A 25472-nucleotide genomic window follows, 5' to 3' on the forward strand; every position below is an offset into this window, starting at 1 on the left:
GTCCTTCCCACACCAAGGTTTGCAGGCCCTACCTCAGTCAGTGTTTCACCCACACTCTACAGCTCCGGAATGTCATGCTCTTCAGCCTCCTCCTCCTCCTGCGCATCCTCATCCACTGTACCCTCCACACCAGTCACAAGCTGGAAGCACTGCAGCACTGCCTCGGCGAAGCGGCAACAGGCTGTGCTGAAGCTAATCTGCATAGGTGACAAACCCCACAATGCAGAAGAGCTGTGGACAGCTCTGAAACAGCAGGCAGATCACTGGCTCACACCTCTGAACCTAAAGCCAGGAAAGGTCGTGTGTGACAATGGCCGGAACCTGGTGGCGGCTTTGAGGCGAGGCCAGCTGACACATGTTCCATGCGTGGCCCATGTGCTCAACCTCGTGGTTCAGCGGTTTCTAAAGTCATACCCAGAGCTGTCTGATCTGCTGGTAAAAGTTCGCCGCCTGTCTGCACATTTTCGAAAGTCACCTACTGCTTCAGCCGGCCTTGCCGGCTTTCAGCGCAGTTTGCATCTTCCGGCTCACAGACTGGTGTGTGATGTCCCCACGCGTTGGAATTCAACTCTGCACATGTTGGTCAGGATATGTGAGCAGAAGAGGGCAGTTGTTGAGTACCTGCATCACCTAAGCCGTCGGGAAATGGGTCAAACTCCACACATAACACCTGAGGAGTGGAGATGGATGTCAGACCTATGTACCATCCTCCAAAACTTTGAGGACTCCACCAAGATGGTGAGTGGTGATGACGCCATTATTAGCGTCACCATACCGCTACTCTGCCTTCTAAAACGGTCTCTGCTGAAAAACAAACATGATGCATTGCAGGCGGAGCGCGATGAGTTGCAGCAAGAAACAGTAGTGGGTGTGGGTGATGATAACACACAGCCCAGCCTCGTCTCATCACAACGTGCAGTGGAGGACTATGACGAGGAGGAGGATGAAGACATGGAGCAACTCTCCGGCCAAATTGAGGATATGACATGCACACCAGTCATATCCTCGGTTCAGCGTGGCTGGCCAGAGGACAGGGTAGATGAGGAGGAGGAGGAGGAGGAGGACAGCATGTTCAGTCATCTTGTTGGTCAGGCTACTGAAGTCCTGGCTGTTAAGAGTCTGGCGCACATGGCTGACTTTATGGTAAGCTGCCTGTCTCGTGACCCTCGCGTTAAGAACATCTTGGCCGACAATCATTACTGGTTGGTAACACTGTTAGACCCACGCTACAAGGAGAACTTTTTGTCTCTTATTCCCGTGGAGGAGAGGTCAACCAAAATGCAGCAGTTCCGGAAGGCCATAGTCACGGAAGTAGGCAAAGCATTCCCCTCACAAAACGCTAGCGGCATAGGTCATGAATCAGTGGACAACCGAGGCGTACAGCCGAGAGAGGCACAAGTCCAATCCGCCAGAGGTAGGGGAACAGTCTTTAAGATGTGGGACAGTTTTCTCAGCCCCTCACGTACCACAGCCCCTGAGGTGCGGGGTAGTGCCACAAGAAATCCTAAGTTTGCCCAGATGCTGAAGGAGTACCTTGCAGATCGAACAACTGTACTCCGACATTCCTCTGTGCCTTACAATTATTGGGTATCCAAGCTGGACACGTGGCATGAATTGGCTCTCTACGCCTTGGAAGTCCTGGCCTGCCCTGCTGCTAGCGTTTTGTCAGAGCGTGTTTTTAGTGCCGCAGGTGGAATCATTACAGATAAACGTACCCGCATGTCAACTGAAAATGCTGACAGGCTGACTCTGATCAAGATGAACAAGGGTTGGATTGGGCCAGACTTCACCACACCACCAGCAAATGAGAGCGGAATTTAAAGTTTGCCATGTACCTCCACTCACCCATGGGTACACACTTCTGGACTTTGGATAATCGCTGGACTGCTCCTCCTTCTCCTCATGCGCCACCATGATGATGACCGTTACAAATTGCAATACTTAGGCCTTTGTTTCAGGTATACCCCCAGTGGTAAATTTTTTTCGCCCATTCTTTGCAGAATGGACATTACAACGACAGGAGACCCGCTCCTTTGCAATGGGAACAATGTTTTGAGGCCCTCATGCACGTCTCTACCCAGGGACAACGTGGAGCCTCCCAATTTTTGGCTGCCCTGCCTAAGGGCTATACTATAATACACCCACTTCCTGACAATGGACACTTAATGTTTTGAGGCCCTCATGCACGTCTCTACCCAGGGACAACGTGGAGCCTCCCAATTTTTGGCTGCCCTGCCTAAGGGCTATACTACAATAGACCCACTTCCTTACAATGGACACTTAATGTTTTGAGGCCCTCATGCACGTCTCTACCCAGGGACAACGTGGAGCCTCCCAATTTTTGGCTGCCCTGCCTAAGGGCTATACTATAATACACCCACTTCCTGACAATGGACACTTAATGTTTTGAGGCCCTCATGCACGTCTCTACCCAGGGACAACGTGGAGCCTCCCAATTTTTGGCTGCCCTGCCTAAGGGCTATACTATAATACACCCACTTCCTGACAATGGACACTTAATGTTTTGAGGCCCTCATGCACGTCTCTATCCAGGGACAACGTGGAGCCTCCCAATTTTTGGCTGCCCTGCCTAAGGGCTATACTACAATAGACCCACTTCCTTCCAATGGGCACTTCAGGTTTACAGGCCCTCATGCACGTCTCTATCCAGGGACAATGTGGAGCCTCCCAATTTTTGGCTGCCCTGCCTAAGGGCTATACTATAATACACCCACTTCCTGACAATGGGCACTTCAGGTTTACAGGCCCTCATGCACGTCTCTATCCAGGGACAACGTGGAGCCTCCCAATTTTTGGCTGCCCTGCCTAAGGGCTATACTATAATACACCCACTTCCTGACAATGGACACTTAATGTTTTGAGGCCCTCATGCACGTCTCTATCCAGGGACAACGTGGAGCCTCCCAATTTTTGGCTGCCCTGCCTAAGGGCTATACTACAATAGACCCACTTCCTTCCAATGGGCACTTCAGGTTTACAGGCCCTCATGCACGTCTCTATCCAGGGACAACGTGGAGCCTCCCAATTTTTGGCTGCCCTGCCTAAGGGCTATACTACAATAGACCCACTTCCTTCCAATGGGCACTTCAGGTTTACAGGCCCTCATGCACGTCTCTATCCAGGGACAACGTGGAGACTCCCAATTTTTGGCTGCCCTGCCTAAGGGCTATACTATAATACACCCACTTCCTGACAATGGACACTTCAGGTTTACAGGCCCTCATGCACGTCTCTATCCAGGGACAACGTGGAGCCTCCCAATTTTTGGCTGCCCTGGCAAAGGGCTATACTAAAATAGACCCACTTCCTTACAATGGGCACTTCAGGTTTACAGGCCATCATGCACGTCTCTATCCAGGGACAATGTGGAGCCTCACAATTTTTGGCTGCCCTGCCTAAGGGCTTTACTACAATAGACCCACTTCCTTACAATGGGCACTTCAGGTTTACAGGCCCTCATGCACGTCTGTATGCAGGGGCATTGGTGAACCTCACAATTTTGGACTGCCCTGGCAAAGGAAAATACTACAAAGACTCACTTCCTCAAAATGGGCACATTAGACTCAAGAGGCCTTCATGTACGTCTCTTCTCAGGGACATCGGAGTGCCACACAATGTTTTCACGTAAAATCTTTCATGTATTAATCTCAAAAAGTAACATACACCAGCTCTATCTCACTATTGGGTATGTGCCCTTAACATTTCCGCCATGAAAAATCATTTTGGGGTCATTTTGGAAGGTTTTCTGGTGAGTCCGTAAAAATGGCGTAAAACGCGGACAAAATTGTTCACAGCTGTGACTTTTCAGTGATAAATGCTTCAAGGGGTCTTCCCCATGCTGTTGCCATGTCATTTGAGCACTCTTCTGAGACTTTTGTGACATTTTTAGGGTTTCTCCATGCTGCCGGGGGGTCATTTCACAAAAATACTCGGGTCTCCCATAGGATAACATTGGGCTCGTTGCTCGGGCCGAGTACACGAGTATCTTGGGAGGCTCGGCCCGAGCTTCGAGCACCCGAGCTTTTTAGTACTCGCTCATCACTATTAATCATGTCAGGCGTCTCCCCGAGAAACCTTCCATGATTAATCTGTAAATTACAGTAAATAAACACACACACACCTGAAAAAATCATTTATTAGAAATAAAAAACACAAACAAATTCCCTCATTACCAATTTAATAAGCCCCAAAAAGCCCTCCATGTCCGGCGTAATCCACGGACCTCCAGCGTCGCTTCCAGCATGAAGGTGACAGGGGCTGCAGCAGACACCGCCGCTCCTGTCACCTCCACGCAGCAACTGAGGTGAGGAGCGCGATCAGCTGAGCTGCCACTGAGGTTACCCGGTGGCCGCCACTGGATCCAGCGGTGGCCGCGATTAACCTCAGTGACACCTCAGCTGATCGCGTTACTCACCTCAGTTGCTGCGTGGAGGTGACAGGAGCGGCGGTGTCTGCTGCAGCTCCTGTCACCTTCATGCTGGAAGCGACGCTGGAGGTCCGTGGATTACGCCGGACATGGAGGGCTTTTTGGGGCTTATTAAATTGGTAATGAGGGAATTTGTGTTTTTTATTTCTAATAAATGATTTAATGTTCTTTGCCTGACTGTCCTGAGGAAGGGAGCAGAGTCTCCCAAAACGCGTTGACCAGTGCACAAATAAAGCCACATTGATCTTCAAATCTTCATGATCTGGTAGTCATTGGCGCGGCTTGGAAATACCCTGCTCTACCACTCTCTGTTATCATGTTAGCACACTCACAGGGGCATGCTAACATCCTATTCACTACCCATTGTCCAGCGTCATCGGTGGTGACACGTGTACCTGTGGCCGTTGACACTCCCTCTCAGATGCTGGCTTTGGGTCAGTGCACATGATCAGAAGTTACCGCATTCCGTGTGTACGCGTTTCAGCTTCAGAGAGGTCTAGTGCGCATGACCAGAAGTGCCGGCGATTCTGATCATGTACACTGAGCCTAAGGCTGGTATCTGAGAGGTGGTAACAAAGGATACAGGTACGGGCATCACTACCAATGTGCGTGTGCTAACATGCTAAGAGGGCAGAATAAGTGCAGGAGCTAAACCTTTTGCGACTAGCCTCTGGCCTCATTAGCATATCATATGGGATCTTTAGAAGTACTTTTTCTAAAGATCTCTTTATCTATGCTAGTGTATACAGGGACGGTTAGGCAGGGATTAGCAATATACACCCAGAACTGCTCATGGATCTGGGTGTATATTGCACTGGACAGGTTCACTTTAAGCGCATCCTGTGCCACACATGATTATTGCGATGTGCGTGTGTACATACCTGCCACTGCAAGTTGTACTTTTTTATTCTCCCCTGATGAACTCTCTGTTTAAAATCTGAGAGGGAATCGCGTTGGGAGGGCTCATAGTCTACTGAGGGTAGCTTTTAATACTTGGGTGCTGCCTTTGTAAGAGCGGAAGCAACTGCATGGGGCACGACAGGGGTTAGGCCCCTTCCACATTGCATTTTTGTCTACGTTCACAGGTCCCGTCGGGGCATCCGTCCGGACCGCCCCTCCCCCACTCTGCAAAGCGTGCTCCGGACGCATGCGCCCGACAGGGCCATTCACTGTTATGGAGCGCAGTGCGTTAGCGTGTGCTCTGTTTTGTGCCATTTTGTGCACATATACGTTTCTGCAGACGGACACCCGAACGTAGACCACCCATTAAGTTGATGTTTGTGAGAAAAGACTACCAAAAAATGGGAAGGTGAGAGAGAAGACCACCAAAAAATGGGAAGGTGAGAGAGAAGACCACCAATAAATGGGAGGGTGTGAGAGAAGACCACCAATAAATAGGAGGTTGTGAGTGAAGACCATCAATAAATAGGAGGTTGTGAGTGAAGACCATCAATAAATAGGAGGTTGTGAGAGAAGACCACCAATAAATGGGAGGGTGAGAGAGAAGACCACCAATAAATAGGAGGTTGTGAGTGAAGACCATCAATAAATAGGAGGTTGTGAGAGAAGACCACCAATAAATGGGAGGGTGAGAGAGAAGACCACCAATAAATGGGAGGGTGAGAGAGAAGACCACCAATAAATAGGAGGTTGTGAGTGAAGACCACCAATAAATAGGAGGTTGTGAGAGAAGACCACCAATAAATGGGAGGGTGAGAGAGAAGACCACCAATAAATAGGAGGTTGTGAGTGAAGACCACCAATAAATAGGAGGTTGTGAGTGAAGACCATCAATAAATAGGAGGTTGTGAGAGAAGACCACCAATAAATGGGAGGGTGAGAGAGAAGACCACCAATAAATGGGAGGGTGAGAGAGAAGACCACCAATAAATGGGAGGGTGTGAGAGAAGACCACCAATAATTAGGAGATTGTGAGAGAAGACCACCAATAAATGGGAGGGTGTGAGAGAAGACCACCAATAAATGGGAGGCTGTGAGAGAAGACCACCAATAAATGGGAGGGTGGGAGAGAAGACCACCAATAAATGGGAGGGTGGGAGAGAAGACCACCAATAAATGGGAGGGTGTGAGAGAAGACCACCAATAAATGGGAGGGTGAGAGAGAAGACCACCAATAAATGGGTGGGTGTGAGAGAAGACCACCAATAAATGGGAGGGTGAGAGAGAAGACCACCAATAAATGGGAGGGTGTGAGAGAAGACCACCAATAAATGGGAGGGTGTGAGAGACCACCAATAAATGGGAGGCTGTGAGAGAAGACCACCAATAAATGAGAGGGTGTGAGAGAAGACCACCAATAAATGGGAGGGTGAGAGAGAAGACCACCAATAAATGGGAGGGTGAGAGAGAAGACCACCAATAAATGGGAGGGTGAGAGAGAAGACCACCAATAAATGGGAGGGTGAGAGAGAAGACCACCAATAAATGGGAGGGTGAGAGAGAAGACCACCAATAAATGGGAGGTAATAATCCACTACTACCATACAGAGATCCACAGCCAGCTGTAACCGGCTCACATGTGCCAGTCCTCTGTACACCTGTCTGTCTGAGAACTGGACAGACGCAACATTTCTCTACAAACCCCAGGTAAATCCCGGGATGCCCCAGCTCCAGTGTCTGGCCGCAGAGAACGTAGTTCCGACTGCATATCACAAATCTTCCTACAGACACTGCAGGCGGTTCACTTGCGCCCATTTCAAAGATGGCGGCCACGTCCAACCGCGATCCTCCCCCGGAAGTGACGAACCTTCCGCTGTTTGCACCACTGAATTACATCGTACGGAAGTTCTCTTTATAGTTCCAGGGGTCGCAGGCGAACAGCGCTATGGGCAAGGCTGACTTCCTGACACCGAAGGCGATCGCCAACCGGATTAAATCTAAGGGACTACAGAAGTTACGATGGTACTGCCAGATGTGCCAGAAGCAGTGCCGGGACGAGGTGAGGGCAGCTGCCACTAGTGTGGGACGTGTGCCCCCCGGAGACTGGCTGCCACTAGTGTAAGACGTGTGCCCCCCGGGGACTGGCTGCCACTAGTGTAAGACGTGTGCCCCCCGGGGACTGGCTGCCACTAGTGTGGGACGTGTGCCCCCCGGGGACTGACTGCCACTAGTGTAAGACGTGTGCCCCCCGGGGACTGGCTGCCACTAGTGTGGGACGTGTGCCCCCCGGAGACTGGCTGCCACTAGTGTGGGACGTGTGCCCCCCGGGGACTGGCTGCCACTAGTGTAAGACGTGTGCCCCCCGGGGACTGGCTGCCACTAGTGTGGGACGTGTGCCCCCCGGGGACTGGCTGCCACTAGTGTGGGACGTGTGCCCCCCGGGGACTGGCTGCCACTAGTGTAAGACGTGTGCCCCCGGGGACTGGCTGCCACTAGTGTGGGACGTGTGCCCCCCGGGGACTGGCTGCCACTAGTGTGGGACGTGTGCCCTTGGGGATCGGTCTGCCAGTACTGTAGTACGTGTCCGTGACCACAAACACACACACACACACACACACACACCAGGCTGCCGGAGCTGTGGGACTTGTGCCTGTGATGACCAGCCTGTTGTAAACTCATCCCAGGGGTGTATGATGGGGTTGAGCTCCGGCCTCTTTGCAGGAAGTTGACTTCTTCCTTTAACCATATATACACATGATACCTTATTATTATTATTATAGCGCCATCTATTCCATGGCGCTTTACATGTGAAAGGAGTATACATAATAGGGACAAGTACAATAATCATAAACAATACAAGGCACAGATTGGTACATGAGGAGAGAGGTCCCTGCCTATGAGGGCTCACAGTCTACAGGGGATGGGTGAGGATACAGTAGGTGAGGGTAGAGCTGATTGTGCGGCGCTGCATCAGACTGAGGGTTATGACAGGTTGTAGGTTTGTCGGAAGAGGTGGGTCTTCAGGTTCCTTTTGAAGCTTGTCAAGGTAGGCAAGAGTCTGATATGTTGTGGCAGAGCATTCCAGAGTATGGGGGAGGCACAGGAGAAATCTTGGATGCGATGGTGGGAAGAGGAGCTGAGACGGGAGTAGAGAAGGAGATCTTGTGAGATCGAAGGTTACGTGCAGGTAAGTATCGGGAGGCTAGGTCACAGATGTAGGGAGGAGACAGGTGGTGGATGGCTTTGTAGGTCGTGGTTAGGGTTTTGAACTGTAGTCGTTGGGCAATGGGAACCAGTGAAGGATTGGCAGAGAGGAGAGGTCAGGGAGTAGCGGGGGAACAGGTGGATTAGCCGGGCAGCATAGTTTGTGCTGTTTCTATCCTTTTAGGAGCTTAGGGGCAAGTCAGAGGATGGGAATAGGGCCTTTCCCCTTTAAGGGGACGTGCAGCCAATTCCTCATTGATACTCTTATACTTGAGTTATGGGGTTACCATTACTGGACCCCTCTAGTCTTATAGATTTCTGACCTATTTTCTTTCAGACCTTTCTAGATATGTAATGCCATGACATTTCTGTTATGCTTTATTCTTTTCATAGGTGAAGCGTCCCCAATTGTTATAATGATCACCTTGTGTTTTATTTCTTCCCAAGAATGGCTTCAAATGTCACTGCATGTCAGAGTCCCACCAGAGGCAGCTGCTGCTCGCATCCGAGGACCCCCATCAGTTCATGGATTACTTCTCTGTGTGAGTATTACCTATAGATACAGCTCATATTGGTGGATTTAAAGGGTTTGTCGTCCTAAATCAGTGGATTTCCTCATTATAGAGAAGTATAAGGTCTGGCGGTAGCACTGTCCCACGTACAACAAGGTAAATGGGAAATCGGACATTTGTGCCATATTCGCTGGATGGGCCAGAATGTCTGATGGGTTCTTGTCCCACTCTTACTGCCCAGGTCTCTCCACTGCTTTCTGTATATGCCAGGCTGGGTATATTTAAAGGGAGTCAGTCAGTAGGTTTTTGCTATGTTATCTGAAGACATCATGATGTTGGGGTTAACACACAGAATTCAGCGATGGGTCTCTTTATCAAGGTACCTGGTGTTGGTTACTTGTAATGATTATCATTGTTGCATTATATTGCCCCCCTGCTGTGAATAGCAGCTCACTGTCTACAGCACTATACATAGAGAGCCTGGTGTGGGGTGGGGTCAGCTTTCCCAGTTTACTGCATTGCTAAATCTAAAAACTCTGATTATGTTAGAACTGCTGCACGCAGTAAACTAGTTGGATCATATTTCTTTGCCCACATTATGCTGCTCTCAATCGAGGTAGCAAAAAACATGCTGACAAATTCCCTTTAACCCCTTTACAACCAAGGACGTACCGGTATGTCCATGGTCATCTATTTCACATAACCACAGCTCTGGCAGTAAGCCCGCGGTAATCCCCACATGTCGCACCTGTTATCCCTTTAGATCACGCTGTCAAACACTGACAGCGTGATTTAAATGACCGCGGTGGGGATTGCGGTGTTCCCCGCCACCATCGGCAGCCCTGTGATGCGATCATGGGGCACCATGGTTTTGTCATGGTAGCGAGGGTTCAGCTGATTACCCCTCACTCTAACCATGACTCCACTTACTGTGTGAGCCGGACAGAGCGTCGGCTCTCACAGGAAACACTGCATTTTCCCTTTCGCCCATGACAGCACCACCTGAGAGAGAGATTCAGGACAGGAAACCCACTAAAATAAAAAGGGCGGCACCTCTCCTCCGCATCAGTTGGTTTCCTGTCCTGATGGGACAACCCACGGAATATCCCAGGTCCAACCCAGTGTGCAAGATTGGTCTCACCAAAAGCTAGCATTCGGGCCTGGACGCACCTTCCCAGGGCTTCAGCCTTCTGCGGTAGAGCGCAAGCCTGGAGTGGGAGCTCGACTCTGCGTCGCCCCAGGCTATGTGGTGCCGCACACGGAGCCCCGCAAGACGGGCTTCCTGCTGCTGGGACAGCCGGGGTGAAGATCAGAGTGTAGGATCCTCTGTAAGCTAGATGGCCAGCGCCCAGTGAGTGGATTCCGGGCGAGAGATTTGAACCGAGGGAGTATAAGAAGCCACCTTCGCTGCATTCTTGTGAGTATGGGCTTCCCGCTATCTAGGATGGAGGACAACTCACTCCCAGAGCAGGATATGTCCGGGCAGCAGGAGGATGCACAGTCCTCACAGTAACCGCAACGAGGGGAGCACTCCGCCCCTAGGGCCAGTCCCTCCAGTCCGGCAAGTCATCATTCCAGGGGGTCTAATAGGTCCAAACCCGGAAGTCATAAACCACCTCCAAAACCGGTACCAGTTCTGCCATCTTGGGGGTGAGTGTTATGCTACTGTTTACAACTTTTAAGTTCCCCTTCTATGTTCCCTTATTTTTTTTTAGGAGGTATCTAAGAAACATACCTTTAAGAGAAATCATAGGAATTGTGGGGTTTGCAAAGACAGCCTAGCTCCAGATTACCAGAAGGACCTTTGCCCCACCTGTATCAAAAGGATCCTCTGTACGGAAGGGCCAGGATTCACGGCTGAATTAAGAGATATTATCAGGGCTGAAGTCAGGGATTCCATGGGCTCCCGCTCTCATTCAGTAACAAAGAGACATAAGAAGTCTGCCAGAAAATAGGATGATGCTTCTGATAAGTTGGGAAGCTCTGACCGGGGCTCTAGGATTTAATCTCCTGCCTCTTCCTCATAGTCGGACTCCTCATCTTCCTCAGATAAAGGCGGCAGATCATGCTTCCCTTCCTCTAAGGTGGAACACCTGGTGAAAGCTGTCCGCTCCCCAAGGAGTTGGTGGATGCTAAAGATCCTGAGTACACACAGGACCTCATGTTTGGTGGCTTGGAAGATGGGAAAAAGAGGGGTGGTCCCGATTCATCAAAAGGTCCAGAGCCTGATCACTAATCAATGGAGGAAACCAGACAAGAGGGTATCCTTATCTTCTCTGAAAAGAAAATATCCCTTGGATGAAGAAGCTACCACTTCATGGGACAATTCACCTAAAATTGACGTTGCTATTTCCAAGGCGTCCAAGTCCTTTACCCTCCCCTTTGAGAATATCAGTTCACTTTGTGATCAATTGGACCGGAAGGCGCACAGTTTTCTCCGGGGTACATGGGAAGCGGTGGCAGGTACGTGCGTGGCAAGGTCCCCTAATGATCTGGGTCCAACAATTGGAAGACCAGATTAAAGGGGGACATCCCTAGAAAGGACATCATCTCCTCCATACTGCGTAAACAAGGGGCAGCAGCCTTTCTGGCGGACGCTTCCATAGATTCACTTCACTGTGAAGGTCGGCTACCCTTTCCCAATTCAGTCAGGAGAGCCCACTGGTTAAAAAACCTGGAAGGGAGACGTGCAATCCAATGGAAAGCTATGTGGAATGCCTTGTGAGGGGAGCTAATTGTTTGGCTCGCAGCTGGATGATCTCCTGTCTAAAGCGGTAGACAAGAAACAGGGATTTCCGGCAGTACAAACCCAATTCCCTCGTAGCCATCCTTTTCGGGGAAGCAATTTTTTTCATAGGCAGCCCCCCAGAGACCAGGACTCCTGAAGGATAAAGGAAGAAGTCCTCGGGGTTTATGTTCGGAACATCCTCCTATACCAAACCAAAAGGCCCCCAATGACGCCATCATCCCAGTGGGGGGAAGGCTCTCCCTTTTCCTCCCCTCATGGGAAAAGATTTCCTCCAGCCCTTAGATTCTAGGAATCATCTCAGAAGGGCTGACGTTACAACTATAATCGCCCCCTCGGGGGTATCTTATTGTAACATCCATAAGACTGGGGGAGAAAAGACGGGGTGCTGGAAACAGAGATCCATTCCCTCATTCAAAAGAAGGTGATACAGGCGGTCCCCAAGGGAGAAGCAGGGCAGGGGTTCTATTCCTCACTGTTCCTCCTGAGAATACCAGACTTCTTCTTCAGGACTATCATCAACCTAAAGAGGCTCAACCATCACCTGGTACAGCACCCCTTCAAGATGGAAACGGGCAAGTCCACAGTGAAACTGTTCTATCTCGAGTGTTTCATGGCGGTGCTCTGTTTAAAGGATGTCTATTATCATGTTCCCATCCACGCAGCTTTATTAAAAATTCCTAAGATTTGCTCTTCAGAAGGAAAACACCTTGGCATCATTACCAGTTCAGGGCGCTACTGTTCGGGATCTCCATGGCACCCAGAGGTCTTCACAAAACTTATGGCAGAAGTGATGGCACATAACAGAATCCATCGGATCCTTATTGTCCCTTACCTGGAACGACCTGTTGGTGGTGAGCTAGTCGGAGGATCTCTGCAGACATGGTGGGGACAGTGATCTCCATCCTAGAGGACTTGGGGTGGATCATAAATCAAGAAAAACTGCAGACTACAGCCTCAGCAGTGTCCGATACTAGATTCGGTCACTCAGATGTCTTTTCTCCTGGAGGAGAAAAAGACAAGATAAAGTGTCTGGTCACTTCAGCAATAAGGAGACCAGTCATGACCCTCACAGGCCATGTCACTAGTGGGGTCCCTCACATCCTGCATCCCCGCAGTTCTTTGGGCAAAGATGCATATGCAATCCCTTCAGATGGAGGTCCTGGCCTGGCAGCAATGGTCAAAAGGCTGTTTGGATACAAAATCTGTCTTTGCTCGGAAATGTTGCATTCCCTGTCTTGGTGGCAAGACTTGAATCATTTGTTCGCAGGGGTGCTGGGGTGTCCCCGCCTCACGGATACCATCACAACAGACGCAAGTCACATAGGCTGGGGGGGCTCACCTGAGAAATCACCTGTTCCAAGGACTATGGGACGACTATTTGAGGAGTCAGTCCTCAATTTCAGGGAACTTACAGAGGTGAAATTAGCACTCAAAGGATTCCCTCCCTTATCTGACAGGTCGAGGTGTAAAGATCCTATCGGACAACAGGTGACGGTGGGCTGCCTGAATAATCAGGACGAGGGTCCCCAACGTTACTCTCCCTTGCAATGGAGAGTTTTCAACTGGTAGAGTCCCATCTTCTCTCCCTGAGTGCACTTCAAATTCGTGGAAAGGACAACGAGGAAGCAGATTTCCTCAGCAGACATCACCCTAATCAAGGAGAATGGGCTCTGAACCCCGAATATTCAGTTTAATCACAGATCTCTGGGGGACTGCAGTTTTGCACCTATTTGCAACTAGGGCCAACAGGAAAGGTGGAGAATTTCTGTTCTCTCAATCCCAAGGATCGTCCCATGGCAATAGATGCAATGCAGATGCCCCTGGTCCTAGGGTCTTCTGTATGCCTTCCTGCTTTTGATTCTTCTCCCTGCTGTGCTTCGGAAGACTCGGGAAGATGGAGCCCACATCATCCTCATAGCTCCCTTCTGGCCAAAAAGAGCCTGGTTTTTATTGGCTCCAGAAACTAGCAATATCCGACCACTGGATACTTCCGGACGAGACAGACCTCCTAGTCCAGGGACCAGTGTGTCACCCCAGGGATCCTGCCTTCCACTTGACAGCATGACATTTGAAACGCAGCTACTCATAGCACAGGGATTTTTGGGAAACCTGGTAGAGACTCTCCTTAAGAGTAGGAAACCAGTAACCACTGGTATTTATGGGAGGGTCTGGAGGAAATTTTTGCAAGTTTCAGGAACACAAATAGGGGGCCCCCCTCCCTTCCAAGCTATCCTGGAATTCCTTCAAAGGGGTTGCAATTTGCCTTTCTACTAGCACTTTGAAGGTACAAGTTTCGACCCTGGGAGTCCTATATAATCATAACCTAACAGAAAATAGGTGGATTCGTAGGTTCATTAAGTCCTGTGCTAGAGCTGCCCCTGTCCCCTCTCTTCATATGCCTCCATGGGATTTAAATCTCGTTCTTGATGCCCTGTTTGAGCCCCTTTCGGATGTTCTGCTCAAAATCCTGTCCTTAAAGGTAGCACTGCTCATTGCCTTGACGTCGGCTAGACGAATGGGTGGCTTACAAGGCGCTCTCTATTGCCTAACCATATACCCAGCTTCTGGTAGATAGGAGGGGTCTGTGCGCAATACCACCCTATCTTCCTAAAGTAGTAAAGCCCTTCCACAGGTCCCAGGAAATCCTATTTCCTTCCTTTTGTGACCCTCCTTCAAATGACAAAGAAGCTAGGCTCCATAGATTGGATGTGAGACGGGCCCTTGTAACCTACTTAGATAGGACCTGGAAGTTGCGGAAGTCTCAGGCCCTGTTTGTTGTTTTCCAGGGGGTGGTCCCCGGGGCTCTAAAGTTTCTAAGAGCACCTTGGCTAGGTGGACCCGTGAGGCTATCTCTCTGGCTATTCATCTAAGGGGGTTCCAGTTCCTCTGCAGATTAGAGCACATTCCACTAGATCAGTTTCCCCACCTCTTGGACAGAGAGCAGAGGTTTCTATTGATCAAATATGCAGAGCCGCCACTTTGACCTTCTTCCGTCACTATAGACTTGGACTTGTCCTCCACTGCCGACCTCACTTTTGGTAGACGGGTATTACAGGTGGTGTCCCCTCCCCTAAGGTGATTGGTCTCTAGAATCTCTCAGGTGGTGCTGTCATGGGGCGAAAAGGAAAATCTTAATTACTTACCGGTAATGGGATTTTCAGAAGCCCATGACAGCACCCTTAGGTCCCCAACTATTCACTGGTTATGGGCACCCTTCGGGGAGTGTTAGTTAATGGTGTTCTTTTGTTAGTTTTGGTGGTGGCATGATTAACCAGACCTTTTTTTTATATGGAGCTCTCTGGCTCTGTAAACCTACTGATGCGGAGAAGAGGTGCCGCCCTTTTTATTTCAGTGGCTTTCCTGTCCCGAGGTAAGCGGAACCTCTTGCTCTCTCTCAGGTGGTGCTGTCATGGGCTTCTAAAAATCCATTACCGGTAAGTAATTAAGATGTTCTGCTGATCAGAGCGATGCTGCTCTAATCAGCTGAAATAAACAAACGATTGGACAGAGCAGTGATAAAGTCCCCTAGGGGGACTAGTAAAATAAATAAAAATGTTAAAAAAGCTAAAAGTTCAAATCACCCCCCCCCCATTTGCCCCATTTGAAATTAAAACAGTTAAAAAATACACATATTTGGTATCTCTGTGTTCTCAAATGCCTCATCTACCAAAATATAAAATCAATCTGATCGGTACACAGCGTAGCCAGAAAAAAATCCCAAATACTAAAATTATGGTGGTGATATCCATTTTCTAATGTAATGTTGTCATCAGTGTATTCATGTATACCTACTGCATTTGTAAACTTGACTTTTTTTTTTTACAGTGAATTTCGCACTGAATTTTTGGAACTCTTAAGACGACGCTTTGGTGAGACACTTTTCACATTTATCTGTAATTACAAATTGCTTGATCTATTTTCCAGGTTATGTAACAACTTGCCTCGATGGATCCTAAACTCTGTTTTGTGTACACAGTTGAGCATATTGTATAATCTTTACTTGTGTACAATGGTCTGCCTTTTAATTTCTATATTAAAATAGTCACTTGCACTTTTCAATATTACAGAAGCTTTCCAATATTTTTTACTAATCGTGTTCTATATGTTATGTAATATAGAACGCTTGTTGAGCGAGGCTGCAGACTATTTCAAGTTGTATATTTTCGTGCAGAGCTCAAGTGCAGATTTTGAGAATAGTTTAGTGTCTAAGGGTATGAAGCATTATATTGTTAGTCACAATCTGGATGTTAATGAGCATAGGCGAGATAGCACAATCTACCGTATTTTTCGGACTATAAGACGCACTTCCCCCAAATGTTTGGGGGGAAAGTAGGGGGGGTCCGTCTTATAGTCTGAATGTAGGGCTGCGGGGAATGATGGTGATGCAGTGGCGCAGGTCATCGGGGGCACGAGCAGGCTGTAGCAGCGCCTGCCGTGACCACGTGGGCCCGTTTATTTCATATGCACGTCCATCATCTCTCAGCTCTGAAGTCGGCGCTGACGGGTGGGTGGGATGATGGGCGGGGGGTGCGCGCATACTAAACAGCCGGCCCGCATGATCACCCCTGGCAACTACAGCCTGGAGTGATCATGTGTGGCTGTATTCACTGCCCCCCGCGCATCCTCATCAGCACGGGGAACAGTGAATAAGTATACTCACCTGCCACCGATCCCTGCAGCACCGCTCGTCCTCCTGTCTCTGCCGGCCATAGCTGTGTGGAGACTGGCAGTGCACACAGCGATGACGTCATCGCTGTGCATACCTGTCCACACACAGCTGCAGCCGGCAGAGACAGGAGGATGAGCGGTGCCGCAGGGATCGTGGCCGGCTCCACACAGGTCAGCGGCGCTGCTGCTGGCACAGACTGGAGGAGGAGCGATGCTGCGTGGAGCGAGGAAAGGTGAGTATAAATATTTTTTTTTTTTTTTGTGTGCCCCAGGATGCGGCCATACACCAGGATGGGGTATATAGCAGTATAGAAGCTCATACCAGGATGGCAGTATATAGCAGGATGGGGGCTATTGTCACAGACCTTTTAAACAATGTATCTGCTTTCTTGTCGAAAAATTGTCCATAGCAACAATGTATCCAGACTATGACCCAGTTAGTCATTCTTCTTGGGTGCGGACCAATGTTTGTTTTATATTACTCTGTTGTGTATATTAAAAGATTGAAAACACTTCTAGCACCAAATGTTGATGAAATCTTGACTTACAGCAGAGGTCTCAAACATCCGGCCTCTCCGACTGCTTCTTACGGCCCGTGGACCCTGTAACTATCGAGGCTGGTGTAGGGGCACACCAATCAGAGCTTTATTTCAGATGAATGTTTTGCCGGCGCTGTGCGGAGTCATGCTCTCTCTGCATAACTGAATTCTGCCGCTTGGCCAGTCATAGGCAAGAGACTGATGCATATGACCTTAGTTGCTTGCCTCTGATTAGCTAACAGCTGATATAGAGAACTTGACTCTGCGCAGCGCCAGGAAAGAGGATGCCGAGGGAACGGAGGATAGATGAGAATTAAGTTTTGGTGTGTGTGTGTGTGTGTGTGTTTCCCGCTGAGGCTGCACAGGTCAGTATATGTGTCTGTGCGTGTGAAGACTGGCACAACAGGGGACCAGGATGGGATATTGCTACAAGAAATCCAATAAAAGGAACATTACTACAAGAGGAGGACCTGCAAGGGCACATTACTACAGGATGGGCACAATACTAGAGGATGGGCACAAGGATAGACTTATTAGCACAGGATGAGCCCAAGAATGGACGTATTACCAGAGGATGGGCACAAGGATGGACGTGTTGTCACAGGATGGGGCACATTACTACAGGACGAGGACCAGGATGGGACACATTACTATAGGATGGAGATAAGGATGAGCACATTACTATAAGCATGGTGAACATTGGTACAAGAAGGGAAACAGGATGGGAACATTACTACAAAATGTTGTCCAAAATTACTATGTGGTGCTAATTGTAAAACTGTACCCCCCCATATTATTTTTTTTATGTTCAGGCTTCATACCCAGCCGAGTTTGGGACCTCTGACACTTACAAGGACTACTCATCACATCTGATCTGAAAAGCATCCAATGATATACTGCTGTATCTTTGTGGGTTGTTTGTGTAGATTTAAAGTGGTTGTCCCCTACTTTAACATTGATGTCCTATCCTTTGCATAGGTCATCAGTGTCTGATCTGCCGGGTTCCGACACCCCGCATCTCTGCTGATCAGTTGTTCTCGCTGGCTGCTGCAGCAGCCAGAACTGCTCAGTGCTGGAGCTGCTCCATCTTGATAGCGGCTGCTGACAGTGCACATCCGTCCCCCAAGAGGCGGATGTGCAATACGCAGCCACTATAAGAACATGGGGCAGCTCCGAAACTGAGAATTTCTGGCTGCTACCACCAGCACTGAGAACAGCAGATCGGTGAGGGTGCCTGGTGTTGATCAGACATTGATGACCTATCCTAAGTATAGGCCATTAATATTAATGTAGTGGCCCACCCCTTTTCATAAAGCCAAAACAAGGTTTTATAGACATTTGCTGCTGGAAATTGCCATGTTCCGTGCACCTTTTGGGTTGGTGAGTTAGCTGGACTTTTGCACAGCACTATATATTGAAATAGTATTTTTTAAATTTTTTTTAGGAACAAAGCGGGTGCACAATAACATTGTGTACAATGAGTACATCAGTCACCGAGAACATATTCACATGAACGCAACACAATGGGAGACACTGACAGACTTTACAAAGTGGCTGGGTAGAGAAGGTAAGTCCTATTATTGTGGATTTCTTAATTTTTATTTATTTATTTTTTTTCTAATTCAATCATGCCTAACCAGTCTTATCACCCGTTCTTTACAAGATTACAGTTTAAATCTATAAGGCTGCTTTCACACCTCCGGTTTTTGCAGTGTGGCTCAATCCGGCTCAAAAACCTATGCAACGGATGCGGCGAAAAAAAAACTGATCCGTTGTATACGTTTTTTCATGCGGCCGTCCATTTTTTTGACGGATGCGGCTTGATACTGAGCATGCGCAGTGCAATAAAACGCATCCGGCGGCCGGATGCGTTTTTTTGCCGCAGGACGCCGCATCCGGCGTCCATAGACTTGCATTGTAAATCGCGCCAGATCCGGCGCAATGCCTTTTTTTTTCGCCGCACAAAAAAACGTGCCAGGCAGCGTTCCATCCAGCCTAAATATGCCGCATCTGGCAAAAACCGGACGCAACGCAAGGCCATGCGGCACAATACGGCTCTAATGCAAGTCTATGCGGAAAAAACGCAACCTGCGGCAAAGAAAACGGTTGCTTTTTTTTCTACAAAGCGCCGTATTATGCCGCTCAGCAAAAAACGGATGTGTGAAAGCAGCCTAATAGATATACCTGAACTGACCATTAGCAGCATTTTATTTTATTTATTTTTTTTATGGAGTCGGCTTTATAAGTTAGTTGCATGTCTGTGCATTTTCTTACCAGCCCATTGACAGGTGCTTGCTGTTTGGTCTATAGTAACGAGACAACCTGTCCTTCCATGGAAAGTTTCGGCATAACAAGCTGATAATAGTTGGTATTGAGGGAGGTGTGTGGAGTTTGGTGGGGAACTGTGCGTGTCCCCTTTACTCTTTTTTTTTTTTCCTGCCCAGTGTGCAGGATCCTGCAGCATATACCAGTGACAATAACTGAGCTTATCTTCTGATTCATGTTGTCTATGGTTCTGGCACTATCAATCAGCTTTGTTTCCCTTTAAATAAGGAATTCCTACTTGGTAATGGTGCAGCATTACAGAGGAAACTTACTTAAAGCGCACCAATCAACTGGATTTTCCTATATAAGTGCCAGTATGGCTTTAGGTATCGGGCTGATTCTATACATACCTTTTAGTTATCAGCTAGGATGTTTAGGTTTTGAAAAACAAGCAAGTAAAGTTTGTATAATCTGCTGCTTGTTGAGTGACAGCAGCTGATAGCTGGGATGGGCCAACATAGCTGATACCAGAAAGCAACATTTTTCTATTGGCTGAGGCTCCGCCCCTTCTGGTCACATGGGTATGACATCAGCACAGGCCCTGTTAGTCACAAACTAAATCGATTCTATAATAGACTTAGCATAAGTAACAGGGGCAGAAGGTAACTATGAAAACCCAACCCAGCTATCAGCTGATCAGCAGCTGCTGTCACTCAACAAACTAATGATTTTACAAATTTACTTGCTTGTGTTTCAAAACCTATACATCCGAGCTGATAACTAAAGGTATGTAGCGAATCAGCATGATAGTGCCAGTATAGCACGGGCTTTAGGTTATATAGGAAAATCCTGGTGATTTGTGTGCTTTAACCCCTTCAGCCCCCAGCCTGTTTTCACCTTAAAGACCCGGCCATTTTTTGCAATTTTGACCAGTGTCACTTTGACAGGTTATAACTCTGGAACACTTCAACGGATCCTGGCGATTCTGAGATTGTTTTTTCGTGACATATTGTACTTCATGTCAGTGGTAAATTTAGGCCGATATGTTTTGCGTTTATTTGTGAACATTTTGAAAATTTTGCAATTTTCAAAATTTGAAATTTTATGCCCATAAATCTGAGAGATATGTCACACAAAATAGTTACTAAATAACATTTCCCACATGTCTACTTTACACCAGCGCAATTTTTGAAAAAAAAAATTTCCGTTAGGAAGTTAGAAGGGTTCAAAGTTCATCACCAATTTTTCTCATTTTTCCAACAAAATTTACAAAAAAAATTTTTTTAGGTACCACATCACATTTGGAGTGATTTGAGAAACCTAGGCGACAGGAAATACCCAAAAGTGACCCAATTCTAAAATCTGGCACCCCTCACTCTGCTCAAAACCACATCCAAGAAGTTTATTAACCCTTTAGGAGCTTCACAGCAACCAAAGCAATGTAGACGAAAAAATGAAAATTTTACTTTAACACAAAAATGTTACTTTAGCCATAAAAATTAGTATTTTCACAAGGGTATCAGGAAAAATGCATCATAAAATGTATCGTGCATGTTCTCCTGAGTACGCTGATACCCCATATGTGGTGGTAATCAAATGTTTGGGCACACAGCAGGACTCGGAAGGCAAGGAGCGCCATTTGAATTTTTGAGTGCAAAATTAGCTGCACTCATTAGCGGACACCATGTCGGGTTTGAAGACTCCCTGAGGTGCCTAAACAATGGAGCTCCCCCATAAGTGACCCCATTTTGGAAACTAGAGCCCTCAAATATTTTTTCTAGATGTTTGATGTGCACTTTGAACCCCTGGGGGCTTCACAGAAGTTTATAACGTTGAGCCGTGAAAAGAAAAAAAAAATTTTTTACCACAAAACTGTTGCTTCAACCAGGTAGCTTTTTTTATCACAAGGGTATCAGGAAAAATGCACCATAAAATGTATTGTGTATTTTCTCCTGAGTACGCAGATACCCCATATGTGGTGGAAATCAAATGTTTGGGCGCACGGCAGGACTCGGAAGGCAAGGAGCGCCATTTCACAGCAAAATTGGTTGGAATTATTAGCGGACGCCATGTTGCGTTTGGAGACCCCCCTGAAGTGCCTAAACAATGGAGCTCCCCCACAATTGACCCCATTTTGGAAACTAGACCCCTCATGGAATTTATCTAGCTGTTTAGTGAGCACTTTGAACCCCTGGAGGCTTCACAAACGTTTGTAATGTTCAGCCGTGAAAATATTTTATTCTTTTTTTTACCACAAAATTGTTTTTTCAAACAGGTAGCTTTTTTTTCCACAAGGGTATCAGGAAAAAATGCACCATAAAATGTATTGTGCAATTTCTCCTGAGTACGACGATACCTCATATGTGGTGGAAATCAATTGTTTGGGCGTACGGCGGGGCTCAGAAGAGAAGGAGCGCCATTTCACAGTAAAATTGATTGGAATTATTAGCAGACGCCATGTTTCATTTGGAGACCCCCTGAGGTGCCTAAACAATGGAGCTCCCCCACATGTGATCCCATTTTGGAAACTAGACCCCCCCCCATACAAAAAAAATTAGTTTGGCGAAATAAAAAATACAGACATCAGTAAAAAAAAAAATGAGCGCCTGCCACTAAGACCAGTGCCAAACGTGAGCAATGCACGAGTCTCGCATCGCATCATCCACTGCAGTCTGGAAGCGAGCAACTGCGCTGGATAATGCGATGCGAGAGGGCGGGGCGGCAGATGAGAAAGGGCGCAGCGGATGGAAGATGGGAAAGGGCGCAGCGGGTGGAGGAGCGGCAGAGGATGGGAAAGGGCGCAGCTGATGGATGATGGGAAATGGCGCAGAGGATGGATGGGAAATGGCGCAGCGGATGGAAGAGCGGCAGAGGATGGGGGGGGAGGGGGAGGTGAGATGGGGATACCTACCTTACAGGATGGATCTAGGCAGCAGGATCACAGCAGATGAAGGAGGCAACAGATCGAGGAGGGTGAGAGGGGGCAGTAGATGGAAAATGGGAGAGAGCAGGCAGCAGATCGGGGAGGGGGGCAGAGTCTGATGGGAGAGAGAGATGGCACATGGAGGAGGGGGGGCCCCGGGGGGAGGGTGGCTTGCAGCACATGTAGGGGGAGGGTGGCTTGCAGCACATGTAGGGGGAGGGTGGCTTGCAGCACATGTGGGGGGAGGGTGGCTTGCAGCACATGTGGGGGGAGGGTGGCTTGCAGCACATGTGGGGGGAGGGTGGCTTGCAGCACATGTGGGGGGAGGGTGGCTTGCAGCACATGTGGGGGGAGGGTGGCTTGCAGCACATGTGGGGGGAGGGTGGCTTGCAGCACATGTGGGGGGGAGGGTGGCTTGCAGCACATGTGGGGGGGAGGGTGGCTTGCAGCACATGTGGGGGGGAGGGTGGCTTGCAGCACATGTGGGGGGGAGGGTGGCTTGCAGCACATGTGGGGGGGAGGGTGGCTTGCAGCACATGTGGGGGGGGAGGGTGGCTTGCAGCACATGTGCTGCAAGTCAGCCACCCTCCCCCCACATGTGCTGCAAGCCAGCCACCCTCCCCCCACATGTGCTGCAAGCCAGCCACCCTCCCCCCACATGTGCTGCAAGCCAGCCACCCTCCCCCCACATGTGCTGCAAGCCAGCCACCCTCCCCCCACATGTGCTGCAAGCCAGCCACCCTCCCCCCACATGTGCTGCAAGCCACCCTCCCCTCACGTGGGGGGAGGGTGGCTTGCAGCACATGGAGGGATAGGAGGTGTGGCGATGGAGAAGGGGCAGCCGATGGAGGCGGCGGCGGCCGCCGATCGGGAACAGTGGGGGCCGATCGGGAACAGTGGGGGCCGATTCGGGGGCAGCAGCGGCTGAAAAAGGTGGGTGCGACGGCGGCGGGGACAGTGGCGAGCATGGCGGCGGGGACAGCGGTGGATCGGGAGCGGCGTCGGGGACAGCGGTGGAGCGGGAGCATGGCGCCGGGGACAGCGGTGGATCGGGAGCGGCGGCGGGGACAGCGGTGGAGCGGGAGCATGGCGCCGGGGACAGCTGTGGATCGGGAGCGGCGGCGGGGACAGCGGTGGAGCGGGAGCATGGCGCCGGGGACAGCGGTGGATCGGGAGCATGGCGCCGGGGACAACGGTGGATCGGGAGCGTGGCGCCGGGGACAGCGGTGGATCGGGAGCGTGGCGCCGGGGACAGCGGTGGATCGGGAGCGTGGCGCCGGGGACAGCGGTGGATCGGGAGCGTGGCGCCGGGGACAGCGGTGGATCGGGAGCGTGGCGCCGGGGACAGCGGTGGATCGGGAGCGTGGCGCCGGGGACAGCGGTGGATCGGGAGCGTGGCGCCGGGGACAGCGGTGGATCGGGAGCGTGGCGCCGGGGACAGCGGTGGATCGGGAGCGTGGCGCCGGGGACAGCGGTGCATCGGGAGCAGCGGCGGGGACAGCGGTGGAGCGGGAGCGTGGCGCCGGGGACAGTGGTGGATCGGGAGCGTGGCGCCGGGGACAGCGGTGGATCGGGAGCAGCGGCGGGGCGATCGGAGACAGTGGTGTATCGGGAGCAGCGGCGGGGCGATCGGAGACAGTGGTGGATCGGGAGCAGCGGCGGGGCGATCGGGGACAGGGGCGGACGGCGGGGACAGCAACTTACCGCTCTCCTCGGCTTCCAGGGACGGTCACAGGCCGCAGATCCACATTGATTGGAGAGAGCGGTCACAAGACCGGTCTCTCCAATCAGAGCTGGGGGCGGGTGAAGCATCGATCACCCAGCTCCAGCCAATGGCCAGTGCTACAGCAGCACTGATCAGGGCTGGATTTCAATGTTCCAGCCATTTTCAATGGCTGGAACATTACAGTGGCTGTAATTGGCTGAGCGGCGTTCGTCAGTTCATCACAGCCTCTGTAGGTTCGGGGAGGAGGCACCACCCCTCCTGAGGTCAGGCAGAGGTCCCCTCCTTCCCGAATCTACCGTTTAATTAAACAAATTTCACTCCCCGGGGCTCCGGGACCGCGATTTCGCCATGACGTACTGAGTACGTCATGGGTCGTTTAGCACCATGTCACCATGACGTACCCAGTACGTCAAAGGTCGTTAAGGGGTTAAAACCATCTGGGGGTGATGTGACTGTTGTCACATACAGAGGATATGACCTGTCAGTCTAGAGGAATGTGTCAGCTATAAACCACTTGCCTTTTTGTTTAGTCATCCCAGTCTCGCCAGCTTTTAAAATTGTGTTTCTTCTGAAACTCTGCAGCAATACAGACTGGAACATTCTTTGTTGCGATGATTGAGACACTCCAGTTTATGCTGCCCTTTTTTCGGACAGCATGAATCAGCAGTTGGGCTCCATTTCAAGAGAATCTGTCATATTTAAGACCCTCCAAACTGCTTATATAGTCATGTACCTTGTTGAAAGATAAGCCATTCTGTAACTTTTATAAAATCTTCTGCTCCGTTAAAAAATCCACGTTGTAATTTCAATGCATATGAGGCTGAAATGCTCTCTGCTGGATCAGAGTCCTTCCACAGACTCTGCCTCCCAAGCTTAGGACCAACACCTTCTGCTTGACTGACAGCTCACTTGGATTTTTTGTTCTAGAACTGGGAAGTGCTCTGAACATGTAACGCACTTCATCCATATTTGCATATGGATTAATAGTATAGTATATATGTGTTCATTCATCATGACAGATTCCCTTTAAATGAATGACTAATTTCTGTTCCTTGCTCTATGCAAACATTGAATATAGTAGTTTGCATATGAATTACTGCTAACAAAATAAATTTAAAAATTGAGACATTTGGCACACAAAAAGGCCAGTTTTGTGTGAGGCCAGCATCAAGACATACTGTTTGCTGGGTCCTTACCTAAAATGTTTCTATCTGGGCTCAAAAAGCCTATAATTTTATGGGCGAGCAGCAAAAAGATCTTTTTAGATTGTAGGGTCATGCCTTCTGACTGAGCACTTAAACAAAAAAAAACAAAACAAATCTTTATTATATAGCGCTAACATATTCCGCAGCGCTTTACACACATCAAGGACACTGTCCCCATTGGGGCTCACAATCTAAAGTCACTATCTGTATGTCTTTGGAGTGTGGGAGGAAACCGGAGTACCCGGAGGAAACCCACACGAACATGGGGAGAACATACAAACTCCTTGCAGATGGTGTCCTTGGTTGGATTCGAACCCAGGACCCCAGCGCTGCA

At 49.4% G+C, this 25472-nt stretch overlaps 1 protein-coding gene across 1 annotated transcript in view; it reads left to right on the forward strand.

Moving 5' to 3' along the window:
• The first annotated feature begins 7212 nt into the window (after positions 1-7212).
• Positions 7213-25472, forward strand: part of KIN (Kin17 DNA and RNA binding protein) — a 79622-nt gene continuing 61362 nt past the window's right edge. The window contains exons 1-4 of the mRNA XM_075342596.1: positions 7213-7406; positions 8999-9093; positions 15638-15681; positions 18464-18586. Coding sequence (XP_075198711.1) covers positions 7293-7406; positions 8999-9093; positions 15638-15681; positions 18464-18586 — 376 coding nt within the window. The 5' untranslated portion in view covers positions 7213-7292. The remainder of the gene's footprint in view (positions 7407-8998; positions 9094-15637; positions 15682-18463; positions 18587-25472) is intronic.

The sequence above is a fragment of the Anomaloglossus baeobatrachus genome, chromosome 4 (genome assembly GCF_048569485.1).
Source record: "Anomaloglossus baeobatrachus isolate aAnoBae1 chromosome 4, aAnoBae1.hap1, whole genome shotgun sequence".
Taxonomy (NCBI): Eukaryota; Metazoa; Chordata; class Amphibia; order Anura; family Aromobatidae; genus Anomaloglossus; species Anomaloglossus baeobatrachus.